The following is a 24,382-nucleotide window of genomic DNA, read 5'->3' as shown; positions in this document are numbered from 1 at the left end:
TCCTGCTTTTTCCAATGTAACCAAAGTTGTCCTTTCCTTTTTTTGTGCAAATGTTACAGTGTAACACACACACACACATACGCACACACACGCGCATGTATATATGCATATGTGCGTCGTGGTCTACCAGAATAGCCGATAGTCCCAATCCCAGTGGGCTCCAGCAGTCTGATTCAGTTTAGTGAGTCATACCCACAGGAATCTGGCAGCAGGAATCCAGGCAAAACATATCCCCAAAACTTTTGAGTTCAGGCGTCATGGCTTTAAAGACGAAAGAGGCAGAGAGATGAATATGGAGAGGGGGAGGGAAGATGGTTGTTCCGCGGTTACTTTAAAGACTTCACCAGGCATATACTGCAACTCTCATGGACTTAACGTCGGGTTAACCTCTTAAATTATGGGTTTGCGTCCGTGTTACACATTTATGTTGTGCACATAATAACTGTTATGGAGATCCCCATGTTTGAAAACATCATCTTTCTTGTGGAAGTTCAAGGTTCAGCTCCGCCTTGAATCTACCACGAGATGGCGACACAACTTTGCATAACAGCAGCTGGTTTCACTTTGTTGTCGTAATTTGTTTAATCGGTGCTGCTGTTGCTTTTATCGGCCGGAAGGGGACGACGTAGGGAGGAGGCGGGTTTTATTATACTCCCACCAAGTCATTTGTCAATACTGTACATCCGTTTAATCCTGATCTATTTCAAAATAAAAGAGAGGGACATAGACGCGTTTCAGTCAAAATGACAAGAATCCAGTGTTAGAAAGTATCTAAATGCATTTTCTCAAGTACTGTATTTTGAGGTATTTGCACCTAATGGGAAACTAATTTAGGGGAGCAATATATTATTTGCTCTTCTTTTCTTAACTTGAATGAACTTAGGCTAAATTGAAATCAGTATTCTCAGTTGTGACAGAAATATCCCCATAAACTCAGTATTCATCGCCGTGCTCTCAGTGTCATCTCCACTTCATTATTTTATAGATTTAGCCACAAGTTAAGTTGAAGATTGTTATTATTTTAGCAAATATCGATCAACTCATGAATCACGATGTATAATTAAATCCAAAGCTACTATGTGCTGTGCATAAGGTAATTAAAATAAGCCCCACATTTACCAGCTGGAACATGAAGGGATGTACACATTAACAGTTGATTAACCGATCAGTAACTATTACCCGTACTACTGTGAGTGGCTGCTGCTATGATTTCCTGTCACAACCATATTTGTACATGTGTAGCAATGCACTTTATACACTGATTATGCAATACTCTCATCACCCTTTTGTGTCTTATTTTTGTGCAATACTGTTACTATATTTTGTTTACCTTATTTTCTTTTACATTTCATTGTAATTCTGTGTGTTAGAAGGATTCAACAAAATAAGCTTTTCATTGTACAGACTAACTGTCTGTTATCTGTGCATATGACATAAAAAATATCATGAATCTTGAATATGATGTGAATTATTCTGAGTTGTGCCATTCTGCACGACGAGTAAGGTTTGATGCTAATACTTAAGTCCATTTACTTAAAATATGTATATACTGTAGTATTGCTACTTTATCTTCACTAAAATATCTAAATACTTCTTCCACCACTGGAATTTATTTTAAAGAAGTATAAGGAGTTCAAAGCATACTTTTATTTTGAAACTCCACAAGCGGAAGCAGCACTTTCACGTCGCCTCAGCCAGGTTTTGATTTGACCGTTGTCACCAGCATCTTCGCCGCCATCCTCCCACAGCACAACAACACAATGGGGCTGTAATGTCAGCGACGAGCGGGATACGAGCGCCTTCTCAAGAGTACTGAATCAGTGCATGGATTTAATGATGATGAAGAAGAAGAAATTCAAGTTTAAGGTGGACTTCGAGCTGGACGAGCTCTCGTCGGTCCCCTTCGTCAACGGTGTCCTTTTCTGTAAAGTCCGGCTGCTGGACGGCGGATTCTCCGAGGAGTCTTCACGGTGAGGCGGTGTGGTGTTCACGGGCTCATTAAACACAGCGAGTGTATCACGGTAACGGCTTTCTTTAGCGTGGAGCTTCCTTCTAGTCGGCACAAGACGACACGCCGTGAGAAACTAGCGGCCGTGGCACAGCTGTTAGCGGCTGTAACGGCGTTAAAATGACTCGTAACCTTCCAGTCAAAGCTACCGACGGAGGCAGGAACGTAACCGACATGTTTAACATCGACCCGGGAGGGAAACAAACTCGAGCACGAGTTCTTGAATGGCCCCTCACGCGAGCCCACGTTCTCGTCGTGTTGCACGCGACACCGGGTTCACCTTTCACCGGGTGTGGAGGCTATAACTTCCTCGCTGGTTGTGGGAATTGATTCCTGTCCTTTAAGGAGCCAGCTGACTTGTCATGAAGCTGAATACGCTGTCTGATGTGTAATCGATAGGGTCATTAATGCGATGGGCTGCCTGTCACTGTAGTCGGTGTTTGGTGGTCTTACTTTATCCAGCTGTTGTTGATTAGACTTGAGCGAGCACATGCAAGTACAGTGCATTGTTTTAAACCTCTAAAAAAAAAACATATTTAGCATATGCTGCCCCACATTTCTGTCTCATTCTTGGAAACATATCTTCCTGTGTAAATGAATGTGACACCATGTTTGTGTCTCACTATATGGCAACTGAAACCGTACATTAGTTCAGTTGTATTATTATTTTTTAATAAAGGGAACTGACTTGGTGAATACTTAATAGTTTGGCTGGACAGAAAATGACCCCATACCTTCACCCACCATGGAGACACACTGACGTGTTATGCTAAAGAAATTTTTGCTGTCAAGTTGAGACAAGCAAATACCTTCATCCCCACTGAAACCGGTTCTGTGTTTTAGTTCACTTAAAGTGTCTTTTATCAATCTGTGCCTTTTTTTCTCTTCATTTATTAATGCTCAATTATTCTTTCAAAGAAGTGATTAGTCATTTGATGAAAAACATTCCCATTAATTACCTTAACACCAAGGTGATGTCTTCATATTGCTTTTTTCTCCCAACCAAACATCTAAAACTCTAAAACCGGCAACAATCTGAGACCCATACATACATACATATTTAATGAACTATTACGCGGTCAAGAGATGGTCATATCCTCTGTCTGGAACTCGTTTTAGGTTCACACTGATACCTAAAACATTTTATAAAACTGGCTTCTGACATTGGACAAAGGGAAAACCATTTAATGGAGTGAAACTGAAGGGATTAGATGGTTTCACCCAGATTATATAACAAGCCCTCTGTTTGCTCTAGTAAGTAGCTCTTATAAAAGGGCTTGATGGAAAGACCCAATCTGTCAGACTTTATTATTTAGGATACTTCTAAGGTCGTGGCATTTAGGTAATTTTAATATAGCTGCCATTTTCTTTGAACATTTTGTCACGTGAGCAGCTAAATTAAATTTTAGAAACACTGTAAAATGGTTCTGTAATCCCTCAATTGCGACAAAAATGGATCTCATGGGGTTGAGATTCTAATTAAAACATCCAGTTCTGGCTCTTTTAGATGTTTTAGCTCGAAGAATTTGTAATCACAAGTCTTGAGTGTTGTTAAATAAAAATGTTTCTGTGGCAGTTGTCTTTGTTAGACTTGCACACTTCAATGTTCCCTTTGAGTCATCCCAACTGTGAGTGTAAAAGGAAGTGAGGAAGGTTGTTTTATGAGCCTTTCTTTTCCTTTGGTGTGGCTTGTCACCACGACTGCCCCATTGTTTCTGCCCAAAACACGTTTTTCTTGTCCTACAAGTATAACGTTTTTGTGTGACAAATTCCAATTTGATCATTTCATTGCAACTAGACATGGGAAGACCCTGCACCGAAGTCATGTCAAATAAGATGTTTTCTGTGTGTTTATGAGCGAGGTTATGCCTGAAGCCTGACCACATCTGCCTATTAAAAGGAGAGCAGCTGTACATTTAGCAAGATATCTGACCCATCTAGATCAGGGAGACGACCTCTGCATGTGCTTGAAACCAGGCGGACTCACGCTCACTAATAGGATGTTTCTGTGCTGAGAAGTGCTGCAAGTAGTTCTCAAAGTGTGCAGCGTCCAGCTGGCTGGAGGTTCCCTCTCCGTCTCTTGGAGTTCACTCTCTGAAATATATGAACCCCAGCCCAGGATGAAGTCAGCATTTGTAAAACATTAGTCACGCATCTGGTGCTTTGTATTTATTGTGAGGCAGGGATGCCGTGCACAACTCGGCCTTGTGTGTTCAGTCAGCCTTAACGGTCTTAACGGGGATCTGCACACCCCGGTGATCATTATAGTCTTAAGTTGTCGACATGTTTGGCATGGACATTTCTGTTTAAATCCCTGTTTTTTTATCTATTTTTGTCACTGTTTCAGATGCAAACTGCATCGTAGTAGTTGTTACTGCATTTGAAAAAGAAAACCCATCAGCTCTGCTTGTATTTAAATCCAGCAAAGCTGATCTAAATGAATGGCATGTGGGCTGTCTTGACAGAAGGGAGTTGGTTGGGTGAGTGGGAGAGGAGAGGATGCCAGTGAAAGTGAGGCCATCTGGGGTATCGTGATGCTGCCTACGCGTACGCACTCTTTTCTGTTTCACTTCATCACGTCTGCCCACTGAGACTAGGCTACGCCTCACTCTCATTTGATTTTACCTTCTAGTTATTGGCTGTGTGCGTGCGTGTGTGTGTGCGTGTGTGTTTCTTTTTACTCTCCTTAACAATATGAGCTACACCTGCCGCCGCAACCTTTTGGGTTCAGCAGTCAAATGAACCACAGGTGAAAACAGGACTCAGATTAATTTGCTTGTTTATTCAGTTTCCAGAAAAATTCGAGGATAAGCACAAAAATGTACATTCGCAATTTAGCCTAAAGATGGGAAGAGATGAAAGGATTGTCAATCCACTAGTTATTCAACTTAAGTGGATTTCATTGTTATATAATAAAGATATTAAACTCTATGACATTAAGTTGTGCTTTTACAGCATAGAATTGTTATCAGGGCTGCAAAAATAAGGGACAATTGGTATTTATAAAAACACAATTGTGTTCAAAATAATGTAATTCTAAACTTTTTTTTACATAATATATTACTTTCCTAACCTTTCGGGCATTTCAAAAACGCAACCAATGTTCTCACATGTTGAATCGGGTGCTGACACAAAACCCTTTCCTCAAAACAATACAATAAAGTTTTAGATTTGAAATCTGAAAACCATTTAAGTCGAAAAAGAAGTATTACAGCTACGAAACAGTTCAGCCAGGTTTTCTCTTTTTTTCCCCTGTTTTTTATCGTAATAAATATGCTTTCTCATGTATAATATATGATGCATTATAATTCTGGTACACAGCCAAACCGTTAGAGGTTATAATGTGAGTTTCTCAAACCGCAAAAGGAAATAAGCGAGTTTTTCAATTGTTCAGTCGTCTCAAATGATCGAGCTTCAATCTCAAACCCTGACAGTTTCTGCACCAATCTCGATTCAAGGTGTCTGACATCCAATTATAAATGATCCTTTTTCGACTTTCACATGCACCTATGCAGAACCCACTCATGATATCTGACTGAACAGAGTGCCTAAAGATGGACTAAGTTTGTGTGATTTGCCCTCACAGGGAGTCGGTGCAGGCCAACTGTGTTCGATGGAGGAAGCGTCTCTCTTTCCCCTGCAAGATGAGTGCCAATGCAGGGACAGGAGTGCTGGACCCTTGTGTGTGCCGCGTGTCTGTCAGAAAGGTATAGTAAGAAGCTGCTGTGGTCCAGGTTTCACATTTCACATATCGATACACTCACATAGTGTCGCTGATCCATAATGTGATGCTTTGCACGTAGATTACTCGGCTCATGTTAAAGCCGCGTCAGGTGAGAATTGTATTAAAAATTAAAGGCTATTGTTCATGTCTGTAAAAACAAGGAAGCAGAAAAGAGGGCGTCTCATCGTTTCGAACAGAATTGCTGTACGTGGGTTAAATTCCGGTCTTGGTTACACGTTCACCTTTTATGCAGCAAATTGAAACTTGAGAGTGAAATATGAACTGTAAAGCGCAGTCGACAAGCACAGCTTTTGTCCTTTTTCTGTCCTCTGTTTAATCATGAAATGAATGAATGAAAAGTACTTTATTAATCTCCAAGGAGAAATCATGTCACGTTACATAGTTTTTAGGATATGAGGGTAAAAAGAACGGCAGTAAAAGCAAAGGGAATGAATGAACCTGAGTAAGCCTTCCCGGTGAAAATGCATCTTGTGTTTCCACACCGTAGCTGCAAGCTCTTTGTGCCCTGCCGTCTTTGTTTTAGAACAGGCAGCGTGTCAAGTACCCAGAAAAATGATATTTTAAGTTCGCCGCTACCTCCCTTTTCCGGTATTTTGGTTTTGAACTTTAAAATGTCAAGCCGTTACCTATTGCTACCATTTAAACCCATTTCAAAAATTGTCCAGTTTTGCTGTGATTGTTCTTCTGATGCAAAGTAGCTTATTTGTAATATTGTCATCGTTTACCAGACCGGTAATAAATGAGTACATTTATAGTCTTAAAAGGTCAATAACGTGTGTAAGGACACAAGCAGTTTCTAGTGCCTGAACTGGAGCGTGTAAATCAATATCTGGATTTGTAAGGCGCTAAAACATTAAATTAAACTTTCTTTTCCCGTCCCAGTATTTTGCAACTCAAATCGATTTCAAATTTGACAGGGAGATAGTGATCACTTGTTTGTTTTTTTAAACCTAATCATGTTTGAATGAAGCATCCAATCAGATGTTTAATTTAGTTGTTTACTCTTCTCTTTCCCAGGAGCTGAAAGGTGGAAAGGCATATGCAAAGGTAATTCCTCACATGCTTGCGTCATCCAACCCCCATCTCCTAAGCCGACCTCCAGGTCACCTAGATTTACAGTAATCAGCCATATTTATGTAGATATGTGAGCCCGTAGCACACAGATGGCCTTCGCTGCCTGCAGGTTGGCTCATCATGTCACTTGGTCTCTCGTTCACTGTTTGCAAGTAATTATTCACTGAGCATGCTATATTTCTTCTTGTAGACTTTCTAGACGAGATAAAAGGCTTTCTCACTTTTACTATTACCTGCTTGTCTTTGGAGAGAAAAAAAAAGAGTTTTAAAATGTGCTAATTCTGTTGAGTTTCTCTCATTTCCTCACTGCTGTCATTTCACATCTAAAGATTGTGATATGTGCTGACTGGTTAAAAACATTTGCCTCCCGAGAGAAAACAAAGTTCACACAGTGTCGTTTTTCTCCTTCAGCTTGGTTTTGCAGATTTGAATTTAGCGGAGTTTGCCGGCTCAGGGAATACAACTCGCAGATGTCTGCTGGAAGGCTACGATACCAAAAATACCCGTCAGGATAACTCCATTCTCAAGGTAACATTCAAGCTACAGCAACGCATTCACACCAGTCTCATTTGACTTCTTCAGGAGAAAATCTATGTTTTGAATATAAGCATTTTTCTTTTCTTTTTTGGTATATACACATAAATGGTAAGCTTGGAACAACAATGGCTAGGTTGCCAGTTAATTAATTAGATTGTAGCCAGAAATGATTGTATTTTATATATTATCTGCTCCATATTGTGTATTACAATCTCAAATTCAAAGCTAATGAACAAAACGGCCAAAAAAATCATTATCCCCTGACTTTATCTACAGTTTTTCAGTGACTTTTGAGTTTAATTCTTGTAGATTTAGAACAACTATGCATGGAACAAAAACATCTTTCCCTTTTTCTTTCTTTAAACCAAGATAAACCTTGGGTGCAAATCAAACCTGAACAATTAACAAGTCTCTTTTTCCCTTCCAGGTCATCATCAGTACACAGCTCATGTCAGGCGATCCCTGTTTTAAAACGTAAGTGAAAGTTCCACTTTAGTATGTTGCAAAATCTGCTTTGGTCTGCAGTTCATAGTCTACGAGGTGTGTCAGGAAGGCTGTCAGCTGACTGTAGTTCAGTCATTTAGGATTGTTAACCGCACAATTTAGATTGTAATGCCATTTAATTACAGAAGCTTTGGTCGAACAACGCGTGAGAATTAAACTACTTTCAAGTTGGCCTGTGCTCGACTGTGAGCATGCCAAGATTTAGATGTAACTGACCTAGACCAAACTGTAATTTAAAACAGTCTTCACCTTTTCTCTATACGAACCCCCCTCTCTTTTCTGTCTGCATCTCTACTACCACTATCAAATACTGCCAGAGTCTTAGAAAGAAAGTATTTGTTTATGTGCCAAAGTTATGACGTCAAATCTCCTGCTGATTGCATTTGTTTTGGAGCTGCTCCAAGAAAGCTGCCGTTAGTGTGGTATGACAGACTTGGGAAAGTTTCATGGGAATCAAATGACACAGATATACGCAAGACTAAAGACCTGCTGGCTAATAAGACTTTCACATGTCAAAAGCCTTGAGTTATTTCATCCTGCATGTGATGAAATGTAAGTTGTTAAACTATTAGAATTGTGATTTTGGTGAAAGTGTGTCGGTACAGAGAGGAAAAGGCTGCTTCACCCAAGGGCAAAATTTGACCTAAAAATGATTCAGTAGCCTGTATGTAAATGCCCAAAGCTGCATCTTCTATTATTGCGGCATGTATTTAAATATTAAGTGTCTCCAGTATATTCACTTGTTAGCCTTAGCTTTTATACATAATGATCTTTTCCTTAGTTTAAACCTAATGTATTCGTCATCCCTCCCTCTCACCTTTTGCTTTGTATTCATAAACAAGTGACACATTGAAATACAAGACAGGAGAAAAGGCCTGATTGTCTTCCCTGTGTCACCAGGCCGCCCTCCACCGCCACAGTGATCGGGATCCAGGGGGATGGAGAGAGCCTGCTGGAGGAGAGGAGGGGCGGGGACTCGCAGAAGGGCTGCTCTGGTAAGACAAACCTCGCCACACGACGTCCTCGGGCCTGCTTAGTCATCCCACTGGCTTTTCCAAGCGTCTACTTGATGGGGCACACTTCCCATGGAGTGCGTCAGGGATGATTTATTTTTGTAGGCCAACCCCGGAGGTTGGCATCACTCTGGTTCCTTCGACAAAAAGCAGATAGGATTTTCTACTGGATTTTAGATTATTGCATAAAATAATCTGTGGCAAACACAAGTTTAGGATACTGACCAGTTTTGTTCAGAAAAATAATCTTCACAAATAATGTTTTTTTTAAAATTATTATTTAACGGAGAGTGTCACATCCTCTCATCCTCCTTTGCGATATTAAGCCCTTGCTAATAATTTAGGTAGATTTACATTGAAATGACATGGAAGCTGAAATAATTCTCCGAACATCTTCACCACGCCAAAACCTGTTTTCAGTTTGGTTAGAACCCGTCTGCTTAGATGTGCAAACTCACTGCGAATGAGGAGGGCAGCTTAACATCACCTCAGCGCTTTTTATTGTTGCAGTGTCAATTTCTATCATATCGGAACATATCGGGTCAGATCGAACCAACACCAATACAAACTATTTAGTTACACTTAGAGGGTTAGAGTGGTTATAATCCAAGGTTACCGGACAATTTCAAATTAGGGGAGTGAATACTAATTGTAAGTAGTACCATCTGATATAATCCTGGTACGATTAATAAATCATTACTTTATATAATCCTTGGCAGTTTGCAGTAATTAAAGAAGTAAATACATTGCTAACTGATTTAACTATGGCATAAACCTTTGATTTAATGACTGCTTGACATGCTCCACCCCCCACACTCGTGTCCCTACAGTAATAACTTTGAAATCACACCTAGAAGTTGCTGCTACTGCAAACAGACCATTGTTTGTTGCTTACACGATTAAAAGTTTCCACACTGGTGAATGAATGGCTTTTATTGTGAAGGAGCAACACGAGGGAAAACCTTGTTTGTCACATACTTTAGCTACACATGATGCACTCGTACTTTATGTAACTGCTATTCATCTCCCATCTAGCACTATGAACATATTTATTTTCCAGCTGCCCTTTTCGGCTACATTTTTCTCCTGTGTTTCAGCCCCATGTCTCTTGTTCTGTGTGTGTTTCTCCATGTGTGAACACATTGCAGTGTTGTTCCTCCTGGAAGCTTCACAATGTAGCGCAGCTCTTTCATGTATAATTTAAACTAGTTCTCTTTGAGATTAGCTGCAATCTGCTCCATCCTGTAGGCTCTTGCATGGTTAAAAATAGGAGTGTGTGTGTGCGTGTCTGTCTAGGGGGTTGTGTGTTTGCATGTGCACAATATGTCTGATGAAGACCATGCACTCTTCATCCGCATCATCTTGTCTTGGCAGTGCATGTTTGCAGTGACTGTGCAGGTGTGTGTGAGCAGTATTAATTCAAAAGGACGTTTGTTCTAATATATTCCTGTACGCTTATCCTCCACGACATGTTGGAGTGTGACAAATAATACATTGAGATATTCTATAAATCCTTGGATGCATACGTAGGTCACTGGAATCTGTACACTTTAAAAAGTGGGTCAAAAAGGACCTGCATCAGAATTCTACACAATATTCTACACACTAGTAACGTTTATTTGTCATTTTTAACATCTGCATTTCATAGCGCCTGTCTGTTTCTGTCTGTGATCACTGCACCGTGGCTTATTGCACTCTACACAACTGTTGTGGTATAACAGGATTTATTTAGCAATATGACATGCTGGAGTCAATGTCTCTAGAAATGGTGTCTTTATTTCTGTTCTACTAGCTCAGGTTTTTTCTTCACATTAAAATGGTGGCACACGTGTTCATGTTGCTCCACATGTTTTTAAAAAGGTTCAACCTCAAGACACGATTCTCCATATAGTTGCCTGTCAGTTGTCGAAATTGTCAAATCATTTAGCTTTTTGATTCCCCTCTTTGTCTGATGCTGTTATCATGGGGAAAAGATTTAAATAGTATTGAATAATAATTCCTTTAAATGTGTTTATTTTTGCTACAGACAGAGCTACTGATGTTTTCAGATGCGTACCAACTGGTCAGTCGCTCATTATTTTAGGGATGCTGGTATAGAGGGACAGTGTGTGGGTGCAGCGGGAAGTTGTTTTTCTGTTGGTAGAAATAAGCAACACATCACCAGCTAGTAACACGGTCCAGGTTGTCCAGAATAAGGTAACATGTAGAGTCTACATGTACCAAGACGGAGGCTGAGTTCATGTCTGTGGCCTCGATCAAAACAACAACAGATCTCTTTCACGCGAGCAGGTGCTTTATAAAGAATTGGGGGCTGGAAATATCTGGTCATGTCTGTCTAAGGGAACAATCAGTATGTACTCGACCATTGAGAAAAGGAACCTGTGGTGTTGCATTATGAGATGTGTTTCTGTGTTCCCGTTTTCATTTTGATTGAGCACATATAACCACAAATAAGTTCACGTTGAATTATTTTGTTCAGCTTGTCCTTCCTTTATTTTGTGCCACACATCTGGTGCCTCAAGCTGAGAATGAGCTATGGTAGTAAAATAAGTACAAAGCGTGGGCCACGACAGATTTCGTGCTTCTTTGACCAGTTTCTTTCGGACTATTTGAGGAGGTATAAGATAACCTCGCTTCCTGCCTTTGTCATACCGTTCGTCTTTTCTTCTGGTCTTTCTCATGTAGCCGAGAGTCGAGAAGGGAAGTGTCCTGTTGTTTCTGATGAGCTTGGGGGGTGCGGTCACTCCCGAACATCCAGCTACGCCAGCCAACAGTCCAAACTCTCAGGTACGGGATGTCACATTAAAAAAAACACGTTTTTATTTTATATTTACTGTTGTTGACCTGACATTGATGACAGGCAATCATACAGTAGAAACCGTTTTTGGGGATGTAAATTATACGTAATATGTCTGTGGCTGTCAAAGCTGGATTGGTGAGTGACAGAATTTAAACTTGTTGTTATTAGCATCAACGGCATTATGCTCAAAACACTTCGGACTAAAGAGGAGGGAAGTGGTTCAATTATGTTCCATTGACTCTCCACCAGAGCTGTTGAAACCTATGGCTCGAGGATACATTACAGGGAGATCAGATGACTGTAATAAAAGATCAGAGGAGGTAGAAAGATGCACTGCGAGCAGCTCTAATGGCCCGCCTATCTTTTTATCTAAAGATGTATTTCCTGCCTCATATTTGTTTGTGGAGAGTATGCCCTGTCATGGCTTTAATGAACTGATGCCCAGATAATAACTAACCTGCAAAACTGATAGCTGAAATTATTTGCAAAGCATTTTTGTAAATGCAAAAATCTTAAAGTACAATTGCATTACACTCCTAAAAAAAAGTATGATTTCATGAGGAAGTAGTACATAAATGGAGTACATCTTTATAATTACAAGTACAAATCTTTGACAATTTGCTTCTCTTTACATCCAATATGAAGAGCTTCTGGTCAAAGATACATCTTTACTAACTTTTAGAGCGAATACTCTTATAAAAATAACAATAAAACAGTATAAAATCTTTGCCCTCCATCTCAGGATACAGCACCGGTCACTCCCGCTCCTCCAGCATGTCAGAGTTCAGCCACCGGAGAAACCATTCAGTTGGCAGCGCCTCAACGGGCATCGGCAGCATCCCGGAGCCGAGCGAGGACCGGGACCGAGACTCCAGACCCTGCCCCGCTCTCCCTGAACACCCAGTCCCCAACGCCACCACTAGCAACCCTACTGGTACTCCAGTCAGGAGCGCCTCGTCCTGTGAACGACTCAACAGGTGAGTCTCTTTCGGTCATTTGTCAAGCAAAGAAATGTATTTCATGAAACGTACGTCTGTTTAATGAAGAGGAAGCAGCAAGTGGTGATAATATCTTTATTGTAGGCGATGAGCACAAAACAGTAGCAGTTCTTTTAAGGAAGTTGGCAAACTTTAGAAACAATCACACCTGAGACTTTAATTTAAGGAAGTAGCTGTCATGCAGTAGAAAGTCTGGTTTCATTATGTGGTGTCCATAGGGGCTTTTGTATTCATTAACATGTTAGTCATTATGTTTGAAATGTCCAACCGCAACTCGAGCAGAGTCGCTTCTCCAACTCAAGACTGGACACTGTTTGAAGTGCTTTTTGGTTTAAGGTGCACTTTATATTCAGCCAACCTCTTTGAGGACCAACATTTAGTCCTGTATTCCTTACGTGATTATTACCTCAGACACTGTGGCATGTTTTACTTTATTCCGATATTAATATTTGTTTTTGGTAAATGTGCTTTCTTGCAGAGAGTAAGGTGAGAAAAACCGCACCACTCTCATATTTGTACATGCAAATACCAAGCTGACAAACCTCACAGAGACAAAAAGAGTCCAGGAAGTCACTGCTCAGATAATAAATAGTCAATCAGCTCGGCTTCCTGTGAAAAACCACATGTTTGTTTTAAACTCATGTTCTTGTTTGGATTAAACATGTGTCAAGTGGTGATCTTAAGAGGTAGGCAACCGCCAGTGAGAGAAATCTATTCTACTAAAAACAGACATCCTTTCTTTCTACTTAGCTGGAACCCCTCATGCTTACTGGTTGACCACATCCCATCATGGCACTAAATGAAATGTAGATTCAGTCTGATAGAAGAGCATTTGTATCTTGCAGTGGACGACATTGTTGGTCACATAGACACAAACTGACTCGAGCAACCTCTCCTCAGACACCCTGTGAAGCAGGACTCCATGGAGTCTCAGCTGAAGAGAATGGACGACACGCGGGTGGATGCCGACGATGTTGTTGAAAAGATTCTCCAGAGTCAAGACTTTACACCCAGCCTGCTGGACTCCAGTGCTGAAGGTGAGCTCCACATCCAGAGAAATAATAAAGTGTTTTTATAGTCATATAGTCATTATGACGTCATATCTGTGCAGGAATTGTTTTGGGTGTCAATAAGTTTGATTCCAGGCCGAAGCTTTCTTTGTATCGACTCAAGGAATTCATTTATGAAGTAAAAAAAAAAAAACGTTCCTGGTTCCAGCTTCTTTAAATTGAAAGAGTTAAGTTTTTACAGTGTGTGTACTATAAATACAAAACATTAATTAGCGCTGCATCTAACAATCATTTCATAATTGGTGTATCTGCTCATTATTGCCTTGTCTTTTAATCTATTAATTATTTTCTCTATATAATGACAGAAATTTGCAATTTTTCTCGATTACAAAAACTGAAGATATTTATGTTTAGGAAGCTGGCATCAGCACGTTTGGAGTTTTGCTTAATTTGACTCAAACACAAAATCAATTATCAAAATAATTGCCAAACAAATCTTCTGACCATCAACTAATCCAATAGAATTATTGTTTCTGTTATAATGAAGGTCAAACAAGTCACTCTGTTCATATGGACCATTAATTGGTGTGTGCGTGTGTGTGTGTGTGTGTGAGAGATTCACAGCTACTTTGCAGAACACCATAATTAACATGTCAGTCAGAGTACTTTGAGGAGTGGGGCGTTGTTGTTCTCTCCAGGTCTCATCCAGCTCAAATCTAGGAAAAGAAAGCTGCTGTCAATACATGATTATTTTTAGATTGCCTAGCAACTGGCTGCTCCTCATGACAATAATTATGCTGGAGGATTGTGGGTACTCGCTGTACTGACCAAATGTAACCACAACGCTGTCTGTTCCAGAGGAAGGCTTGCGTCTGTTCGTCGGCCCCGGGGGAAGCACGGCCCTCGGAAGCCATCACCTCCCCACACGGTGAGCATGGGACAGTCCCTGGACTTGGCTCAGATTCAATGATTTGTTTCTCATAAAGACGGCGGTCTTATGTCAAAGATTTAACCATTATCAGCACTTTAGACTTCCTCTGGAGAACAGTACAAAAACTGCTGTCTCGGAGACTTTCTACTTTACTGTTTCAGCTTTTATTTCCAAATGGGAATAAGGACGGTAATAAACGTCTCGTGGTCGGTCCAACACGTCCACAACTAGGAGATGGATTGTTATATTTTTTTTCCTCTAGCACCACCATGAGGTTGACATTTGTGGTTTGAATCTCACAATGTTGATGAAACGCTGTGTCATGCTGCAGAGTGTCTGCTGCTTGCTTTGGGGGGGGGGAGAAAAGGACTCAAAGCTACATAATGTCGTAGAGTAGTGTGGAACATTTAATGACATTTTACAAATAGTTACTAATTCGACAAGTGGAGCTAGATAAGTAGGGATAACACTGGACTGCTCCCGTGAAGAAGACACCATCTGTCGAACCAGTGGAGCCAGACACAGAAGGTTAGCTTATGCAGACACAATGTAGATATTAGATGCAAAGTATCTGCTCTTTGGTTGGATGGAAGATAAAGGCAGTTTGCAAGTAAGTTGGGTCATGTTTAGAGAATGGTGTCGCCTGCCATGGTGCCCAGTAAGTTATACAGCACAGCGCCGGATACCCACTGCAGCACCTTGGATACTGTAGTCGAGACAGTCAATTGATTCATTGTAAGTTGTGTGCCAGATATTACATTGCGTTGCTAATACTGTCTTTTCTCGTTTTCCCAGGGTGGGCGCTGGAGCGTACGAGCAGGTGGTGATAAAGCGTTAGCCCTGCAGCCTCTCGGAGGTGGACTGACACCGCTTCCAAAAAAAAAAAAAAAAAAAAAAAACTGGAGGCAAGTCTGTGTCAATTTCAATCTGCATTCCTACAGCACACATCACCTGATCAGCACCCTGTCTGACCTCCAACAGTGCCCTCCTGGGTTCAAATGTCCTGAAGGACACTGTAGCTCCCCGATAGAGAGGTCGCTAAACCGTTATTATCTCGGGGGAAACGTACAGATATGAAGGGAAAAGACGCATTGGCCAGATTGTTAAAAAATATTAAGATGTATGGAACTGACACTGTCCACGCCTCTTGTTCTGGATGGAGCCTCATCTGTTTGAGGTCAACTTTATCGCGCAGCATCCAAACCAACGATGACCGCTTCTCTCTAGTGGAGGACACTGGGACAGGCTGTGTGTGTGTGTGTGTGTGCGCATCACCAGAACACTCTGAAACCTACACTGAAGAAGAGTATGCAACGCGCTTTCAATACATTCCTTTAGTCTCTCAGTGTTTGTTTTAGACTTCCTTTTCAAATAGGATGCTCTTTTTAATATCCGCCTATAAGCTGCTAAAAACATTGTAGTTGTTGGCACTCTGACAGCCGCTGGTGTTTTGAAGTTGAGAATGTTTTACTACAAAGACGAGGCCTCAGACCTGAGCTGTTTGACGAATGAACGTGACCCGTGTGTGTGTGTGTGCGTTTGTGTGTGTGTGTGGCAAAACCACTTGAAGTAGTAGTAACCGTTGCCCTGGATGAATGGAGGGATGTGATTGTTCTCTTGTGAGGAATGCGTTATTGCTACTTGCAAAGAGAAAATGGGAGAATGACAATTTGCTTCATCGTAAATCATAAGAAGCCATTGATCTCATGTGCTTGCTGAGCAGTTTAGAAAACCCTGCAGTAGTATTCTGCCGTACGAAGGTGACTTGCAGTTACAACACCTTTGTTTCAAAACTTGAGTTTTCAAATCTAACTTTATGACAAGAACTGACATCTTGGTAATCCAGTTTATTGAATTGAATATCTTAACAGGTCGCAGTAGCCTCCCTCTATTCTGTTGACTGTAGTGACATACATGTGCTTTAGTGTGATTGAGCTACCTTCAAATCCCAAATATATTAAGTTGTAAATTATCATATTAAATTTACTATAGTTATATTTATAGATATAAAAACAGACATCCAGATAAACAAATGCATTTAATTCCTGTACTCTAAGGACAATTAATAAACAAAATAAAGTTTATTTTCGTAAACAAACTAGGTTTAAAAGTATAGAAAGCGGAGAGAACATAATTTTTGAGTAAATACACATATTTTCCCATCAAATTCACCAAAGATTTCCCAAATGCAGTGTGCAGGATCTGCTTTTCTTTCTTCGGTTATTCCTTTGGGTAAACAACTTGGCCTAAAATGTAAAATTGTATGTACTACTGTTTGCCTTAGTAGAGCAGTAAAGACAGAATATAAAAAGGGGCTTCTATGATCAATATTACTGCATAAGGGCATATATCTCATGCCCAGCGTTTCAGCCATGTATCTATTGTAAACCTACGCTTTGCAACTCGACTACGTCTTTCCGAGCTGGCCTGTTGACCGGGAAGCCGACATCAGTGAACAAATGGAAGAACCTGTGATGTACTAACAGCTGTATTAATGTGTAACTGTTGCATAGTGCCATTTGTTTCACTGAATGATTGTACAGAGAAGGACTAGTTAAGTAATCCACTGCCATGAAGAAAATACTCAACAGCACCTGTTAAAAAAAAAGATACCCAGAGTAATAGTTATGTGTTTGTATCTGTAACATCTTAACTAAGATGTAGTCCTAAAACCACTATAATTAGCCAACATAATCAATACATGAATGATTATTGAGTCTAATCTGAAACAAAATAAATGTGACGAGAGTTTTGAACGCCTGATGGCGTCCTGCACGTTGACTATTTGCCTTTCCAGTCCAACTGAGAGGACCATTTATTCAGTTTATTAGCAAATTTGCCAAAGTACACAACACACTGTTATTACCTGGGACGCCGTCAGGCCTATGCATATTGAGAAAATATTACTCATAACTATTAAACAGACTGTACAGTATCTGTAATCTTCTGTCATAAGCCATAGTGGAGGTAGGATACTTCCTCTTCTAGATAATCCATGTACGTGTTATATCGATATCTGCACAAGTGTCATCCGTGTATGGTGTTTTAACTATACGTCACTGTTCTGTTCTGTACGTTCGGCATGATTCAGGCGTCCTTTTGTTAGCTTGCAGAACTTGACACCTCTTTTTCCTCATTTGATATTGTGCCATCTTTTAATCTGAATATTACCACATCGAAGGAACAATTTCGCTTGTCGCATGTAGGAAAACATGTTCATTACTTCCATGTTGAAAGCAGATATGTGCGCAGTGTTTGTGACTGTGTTCTTATTGTGTTATTTTAAGTTTTTGGCATGGTTTAAATGTCCGTTAAAAATCTCATCTTTAACGATATCATCGTCTTTCTTTTTGAATCTGTCATTGCTGATATTGTGCCATATCTTTGCTAAATATTTTATTGGTAAGTAAAATGTGTCACAACATAGTTAAGACAGTGTTAAGTGTATTATTTTATGGCCAACATATATCAACTATTGGAGTTTTGTGTGTTTTTTTTTTTGGGGATAAAAATCATCTGTTTTACCTGTGTGACACAGGTGTGATTATCTTGGTACTTAACATGTTGTTACAAACATGGTCTCTTCTCTTCTGTGAAGCTGTTATAAAACTGTATATTAAACTGTAAAATGTATTCTTCTGTAAAGTGATGTTCTGACGCTGTCCAGTGTTTCCCGTTACAGACTTGTCCTCTCGGCCGACATTTTCTTTCTGAACAAATGTGCTGGATGCTTCAAATGTGTACCTTGCACTGTTGAATAAAATTATCTAAAACCTTGAGCATGCGCTTCAACTTTCACATGATGCACCGCAATCACAAAGTAAACATTTTCTCACTTTGAGTTTTATTGTGTCATTTACATTTCAGGTGTATAAGTTGCCTTTGCAAATACACATACTGTATATGTATTTAAGAGGCCAATGGGTATTAACATATAACAGAAATTTGTAGTCCAAACAAGCCCTCTAATTAATCAAAAAGTGGTAGTTTCAGAAATCAACTGAGTAGTCCAACAGTCACAAAGGGAAACCATATGCTAACTAAATAAGTCACCTACTTGTACCGACAACAAAGCAGTACGTTCCAGATCAAACATTTGCATCCCAGTTTTCCTCTGGCTCAACACTGAGGGAGCACACTCTGGCCTCTGCATACCCGCTGTCCTCCAGCTCATCATGCTCCTCTTCTTCTTCAAGGAGTATGAAACACAAATGAAGCAGCAGTGTAACGACCACAGAAACCATCCGTTATCAAAATCGCAGAAGCAGAGCAGGAAACATTGCAACGTCTGCTGTTGATGCACTTTCCATCAGTGCACTGGGCTCAGTTGTAGAGAGTGACTGCTGGGGAAACTAAGCTTTGTGAACCATTGTGCAAAAGAGGTAATCGTTTTCGACACACTGGACAGTAAGAAATGGGGACATCTGCTGGGCAACCCTTGGTATTGCATTTGTACTGGACATCAGAATGAAATGAGTGATGGAACGTTACGGGTACCTTGTTCCTGGTCATTTAGGAGCACAGCGGAGCCGTCCTGGCTCAGTGTAACGTCGGGGTGATCCATCAGGAGCTGTCTGAGGTTACTGAGACTTCCACCCAGGCCTCTGACTTTAGGGCAGCGGGACCACAGCACAGCCAGAGGTACTGACACACACCTGGCAGCGCACACAAAAGACGATGTTATGGCATGGAACTCTCGCGAAACAGCATTGAGATGCCAAACCTTTGGAAATATATTTCAAAAGAAATGCCAGTGACATTGGTGAGAGTTGCTTCATTTAGGAATATTGCAGTTTGGAAGACAACAACATCTTGACAGTCAGTAAAAAATATACAGAGGCCACAGACACGAGGGCCGTATGTGACCTTTTAACGCGCCGTGGCGACACTGCTCCTCCTCATCTTCCTCAAGGAAACTCACCTGCGCAGTTCGCAAGACTCCTGCTGTCCTCGGCCATCAGTCCAAGACAGCTCTCCATCCTCAACCTCCGGATGCTCCGCCAGAATCCTCATTGCTGCTCCGCATGCTGCCGTGAAAACAGACCAGAAACATTTTAACATACAAAAGCTGGCAGCATAAGACACATTGATATTGTCGAGAAAACTTTAATTTACACACAAAATGAAATTTAGCTGGCAGCATTACTTTTTCTCTCACTGATACACACACGGTGTTGCTCTGACGCTCGGTGGCGTTCCTTCCACTCACCCTCTGCCCGGCCGTCAGCGGCATCCCGATCACCAGTCGTCTCCTCCGCCCATTTTCTTCTGAGCGTTTCTGCCCCGGACAACACCTCCGTCACCAGGACCCTCTGCAAGATTTTGTTGTCGTGCAGGCTGGGGTAGTTCTTACTGTACAGCTGATATAGAAACAAGTTTGAAAAAGACAGATCACAATATCAGATTTCATAGAAAGTAAGTAGTAGAAATGTAGCGTCTTTCAATGTAATCATATTGTGATGAAATCATATGTCCTGATACACAATTACTTTGTCTAAATCTGCACTAATAAGAACATCGCACTTAAGTTCTTGATAAAATGACAAGATATTATTTTTTATTCATCAAACATTTAATTCACACAAAACCATTTGGTTATTAAATTAACAGAAAACATGCTGTATTGTAATATATACCATGAGAGAAATTAAATGACCGATATCAGGATTTTGGCCACATCGCCCAGTTTCTTCAAATCTTTTTGTCAAATTGATATTTGTAGGGAATACTGAATTATTTAATTTAGTAATGAATAAAATGGTCACATCTTCAATCTCTCAAAATAATCAGAACTTGTAGGAGGGGATCTATCCCCTTGGTTATCAATAAATGGTCATATTTAGTATTCCTTTTCTGTTAGGGTTATATATATATATATATATATATATATATATATATATATATATATATATATATATATATATATATATATATATAATATATACACACACACACTTATCTCAAAGAAAAGGAATTGTTTAAGAGCAATTCTCTTTTTTGTTATGAGTGGATGTGTTACGGTCAACTGCAATGTCACTTTGAAATAAGTTAGGGTTATCTCTAATTTTCTCTCACAAAAAAAACCCCATATTTATAGTCTTTGAAGACTGTGCCAACATGATGCCCGACTCAGGAATCACTGATCTGTGAACACGGTCACTCACCAGAGTGTATGAAAACTCGTCCTCATCACAAAACAACATGTTGCACACCGCTCTTCCCCTGAGCCGGCGAAACACACCGATCTGGGAGCAGAAGCCGACCCTCTCCTCTTGGCCCGCAGGTGGATCTCCAACCCCAGTGAACTCCACCTCGTAACCGTAATCCAAACACACCTTCAAGGCCCTGAGGAGGGGTGTAATGTTAGAAATCTTCATGGAGGAATTCTGTGTGGGATAAGTGTTTTAGGGAGGATTTATCTATTAACATTCTCTGTGTTACGAGCATACCAGGACTTGAACTCGGCTCTGCTCCACTCAAACTTGTGGTCATGGTGCCTATAACCTGTCCTTTCAGGAAAAAGGTGGTTAAACTCATAGTTTGGGGTACTGACGATAACTGCCACTGGAGCCATGTAACCAAAGACCACCTCGGAGAAGCGATCCACATCAGCCAGCGTGAGGTGCTCTATGCTGCAGGAAACCAGGGAAACATGGCAGTACAGTAAATAATGGCGCAGAGGGGCAAATGGACAAGCAGAAAGATGACTTGACAAACAAAAGAAAGAGACAATAATACATTATGAAACTAAAACATTAACACATTGAATCTCAACAGCCATACAGTCTCTTACAGCTCTATGCTGGTCACTAGATCAAATCCTCTGAGGCGGGCGTCCCTCTGAGTGACTGAGCCCTGGTACAGCTCAATGCGCAGCTGATCATCACTTGGTTGCAGATAGTCGGTCGACATCGGCGCTAACCCATGCCTGAAGAACATACAAGCAGAGCAGATGGAACCAAGCACCAAGCAGATGGAAGAGAGTTAATGAAGGCGACTGGCTTTCCCCCCCTTTACTACCACGTACATACAATAAATACACGTTTTAAGCTTGACAATGATATACATGTTGAGCACAGTAATCACTTTTTACTATGAGATGGGATCAATAAATGTTTTTTAAGCGGTTTCCCATATCGCTTGAATTATTAATGCTAAAAAGGGCGAGGTGATAATTCACTCAAATAATTTATCGACTTTCAATATACATGATAATGTGTTCCTTTACAAAATTATATATCCCAAATAAATGATTGCAAGCCCACTGCATTTAAGAAAAAAATGAATCTACATTTTAGTTGACGTGAGTGAGTTCACAGATATGGTAATGGTGAAATACATTCTGGTGGAAAGGTGTCATTGATCATAAATTTGACTATTTCCACAGACCTCCATCTAGGGCTGAAACAATTTGTTTTATTTTGTATTATTGATAAATTTTTAAGCCATTTAAAATATATTAGACAAAAATTAAATATACACACACGCACGCACGCACCCACCCACGCATGCCTTCGACTTTATAAACATACATCTTTTTTTTCAGTGTGGCACCATCGATGTCTAGTCCAACCAGCAGTTGCATCTCACGGTGAAACCTCAGTTGTTTGAGAAGGGTGCACTCACTGCAGCCCAAGTCCAGCACCTCGAGGAAAAGGGAGAAATAATTGCGTGAGCAAAGTGACTCTTGGCTAGACGGAGAAGCCCAATCTTATATGAAGCCTATCAAGCAGAACCCAAAACCATTATGAAGAACAATTCATGCTAATAACTTGATTCACCTCGGTAACTTTGGTGCAACCGTGGACCAGTTGGGGGGAAAACAAATACTCAAAATTAACAATGCAAGTGTAAAACTTTTTAATGCAGCAGCACATGGGTCAATACTTTAAAATAAAAAAATGAAAGAGCGAGCGGAGCTGTGTCGAAACCAGCAGATATTGCTGAGAATGCATTGACTGTATAGTCAAAAAAACAAGATGTCCTGAACACAAATGTATCCAATTGCCAGAAAATGATTTTTTTTTACAGCACCACACGTTTTAGAAAGTACATAATGCAAGTCCCCTTATCTATGCTTGATTTTGACTGTATGGAGTCAGAGTTGTCCTTAATATAAATCGGTCAAAATCAAAGAATAAAGTAATTTATATCACATTTTATTAGGATTTTTTTTTTTTTTATCTAAAAAGGAACACAGGTAATATGCTAGTTCCTTTGCTGTAATCCAACTGATCTTATTTCCACATGTAGTGTGTATAATATTGCGTTAATACTTTACTTTGAAAACCGGAAGTACCGGTAGTTGTATCGCGTGTATTCTTGCGTTTACTTACCGATCCGTCCGGATTACGTTTACCGCAAAACATCAAAAACAAGTGCACGTTTGAGCGACAGCAGCTAATTAGTTAACACACGTTGGCTTCGACATTTAAGCAATACATTAAAAAAGTAGTTTGGAGTGTGTAACTTTAAAATGTTAAACATGTAATTAATGCAAACACTTGAGTTATGTTAGCTGCAGTTAGCGAGAGCGGCTAGCTCTTCATTTGTTGTCAGTAAACGTGACACAAACAGACGTTTTTCTTTGACGCTAAAGTGTATTTCTCATTGAGACGATACCTTTTGGGGTTTGTTCCTCTTGACAAAATCGATGACAAATTGATGTCTCTGCCTGTGAAGCGGCGGACTGAAGATCGGATCCATCTTGACGTTGTTACGGTGAGTTACGGTAAACGTCAACAGCCCACCGGACCCCAAAGGGCGCCGCAATTACGGGTTGATGACGCAGTATTTTTTTCCTCAATTTTAATGCTATGTCTTTTTTCATACATGAACTGTCTCTGCAAAATCAAGACCGATTTGTGCATGTAAACCGATTTTCTTTCCACCTTTGAAGCGCTTTATCCACTCGCGATAGCTCACGTTAGATTGCTGTTGGCTCTTTGCCCTCGACGAGAACTTGGTGGAGTGGGCGGAGCCAAAGGTCTGGACCATAGACCTGCATGTACCATAGACCTGTATGTACCATAGACCGATATAGACCAGTATGCACCATAGACCGGTATGGACCCAGGCAAATGGCAATGTGTGATTTCCTGACTTTAACTATAATATATCCTACAAAAACCTAGCGACTGACTTTGCATCTAGCGCCAGCAAGAAGTCCAGAAATATAATTTATTTTCTTGAGTCATCTATGAATTATTAGGCTTCTTAAAATAATGAATACGTTTATCTGTATAAATGTGTGTGTCACTTAGTAGTAATCATGCTCAACTTGTACTTAATAGCAACAAACTGTGGTAGTAATGGGTTAAAACTATGTGGAGTGCATCAATTTTACAGAGCTTTACTCGGCATGTAGAGTTTGGTTTTCATATTGCTGGGTCTCTAAAAGTAAACATTTCCATATTCTGTCATAATACTCAAAATATCTTGCTGTGATCTAAACTCATTTGCACTGAATATGAGGATCTAATCATCTTCTCCCCCTCCAGGCAGCGCCACACCCCAAAGGACCTCATCCTCCTCTTCCTCGCTGTCCTTGTGGGCTTTAGAGGTAACACCAGCTGCAGTCATCGCCCTGGGGGTTTCTGGGTAAGATCACATGTGCTGTCTCATACCTGTTGAGCTTCATCTTCACCTCTTTACTTGTATCATAGTTCTCTATAATATGATAGTGTTTGCAATTTTTAACACACTTAGTTATTCAGTTATTTCAAGGTATCCCATCAGTGTGTTTAATGTTGTTGCTATTTT

The 24,382-nt window shown here is 40.4% G+C and overlaps 2 protein-coding genes across 5 annotated transcripts; one reads left to right on the top strand and one right to left on the bottom strand.

Moving 5' to 3' along the window:
• The first annotated feature begins 1,694 nt into the window (after positions 1-1,694).
• Positions 1,695-18,399, top strand: fam102bb (family with sequence similarity 102 member Bb). Of its 2 annotated transcripts, XM_068589768.1 has the most exons (11): positions 1,696-1,970; positions 5,595-5,715; positions 6,771-6,800; positions 7,239-7,355; positions 7,792-7,838; positions 8,769-8,863; positions 11,567-11,668; positions 12,424-12,658; positions 13,580-13,716; positions 14,548-14,617; positions 15,416-18,399. In XM_068589768.1, the coding sequence occupies exons 1-11, from the start codon at positions 1,825-1,827 to the stop codon at positions 15,456-15,458; spliced, it is 1,143 nt and encodes a 380-aa protein (XP_068445869.1). In that variant the 5' UTR covers positions 1,696-1,824; the 3' UTR covers positions 15,459-18,399. The 2 variants fall into 2 exon arrangements, with proteins under 2 accessions (XP_068445870.1, XP_068445869.1); XM_068589769.1 differs by lacking the exon at positions 11,567-11,668 and having other exon boundaries at positions 1,695-1,970.
• A 48-nt stretch (positions 18,400-18,447) lies between these two features.
• henmt1 (HEN methyltransferase 1) lies at positions 18,448-23,532 on the bottom strand. 3 transcript variants are annotated; one of them, XM_068589508.1, is made up of 9 exons: positions 23,243-23,532; positions 22,153-22,265; positions 21,414-21,548; positions 21,070-21,252; positions 20,785-20,965; positions 19,830-19,980; positions 19,542-19,647; positions 19,118-19,275; positions 18,448-18,809 (listed from the first exon to the last, which is right to left on the bottom strand). In XM_068589508.1, exons 1-9 carry the CDS (start codon positions 23,324-23,326, stop codon positions 18,709-18,711), a joined length of 1,212 nt encoding a protein of 403 aa, XP_068445609.1. In that variant the 5' UTR covers positions 23,327-23,532; the 3' UTR covers positions 18,448-18,708. The 3 variants fall into 3 exon arrangements, with proteins under 3 accessions (XP_068445609.1, XP_068445610.1, XP_068445611.1); XM_068589509.1 differs by having other exon boundaries at positions 18,448-18,806; XM_068589510.1 differs by lacking the exon at positions 21,070-21,252.
• Between the last annotated feature and the right edge of the window lie 850 nt (positions 23,533-24,382).

Source organism: Clinocottus analis, unplaced genomic scaffold (genome assembly GCF_023055335.1).
Source record: "Clinocottus analis isolate CAN_PGR_092001 unplaced genomic scaffold, fCliAna1.0.p SCAF_23, whole genome shotgun sequence".
Taxonomy (NCBI): domain Eukaryota; kingdom Metazoa; phylum Chordata; class Actinopteri; order Perciformes; family Cottidae; genus Clinocottus; species Clinocottus analis.
The sequence above is the reverse complement of the archived record's forward strand: the minus strand, read 5'-3'. Positions and strand labels throughout refer to the sequence as shown.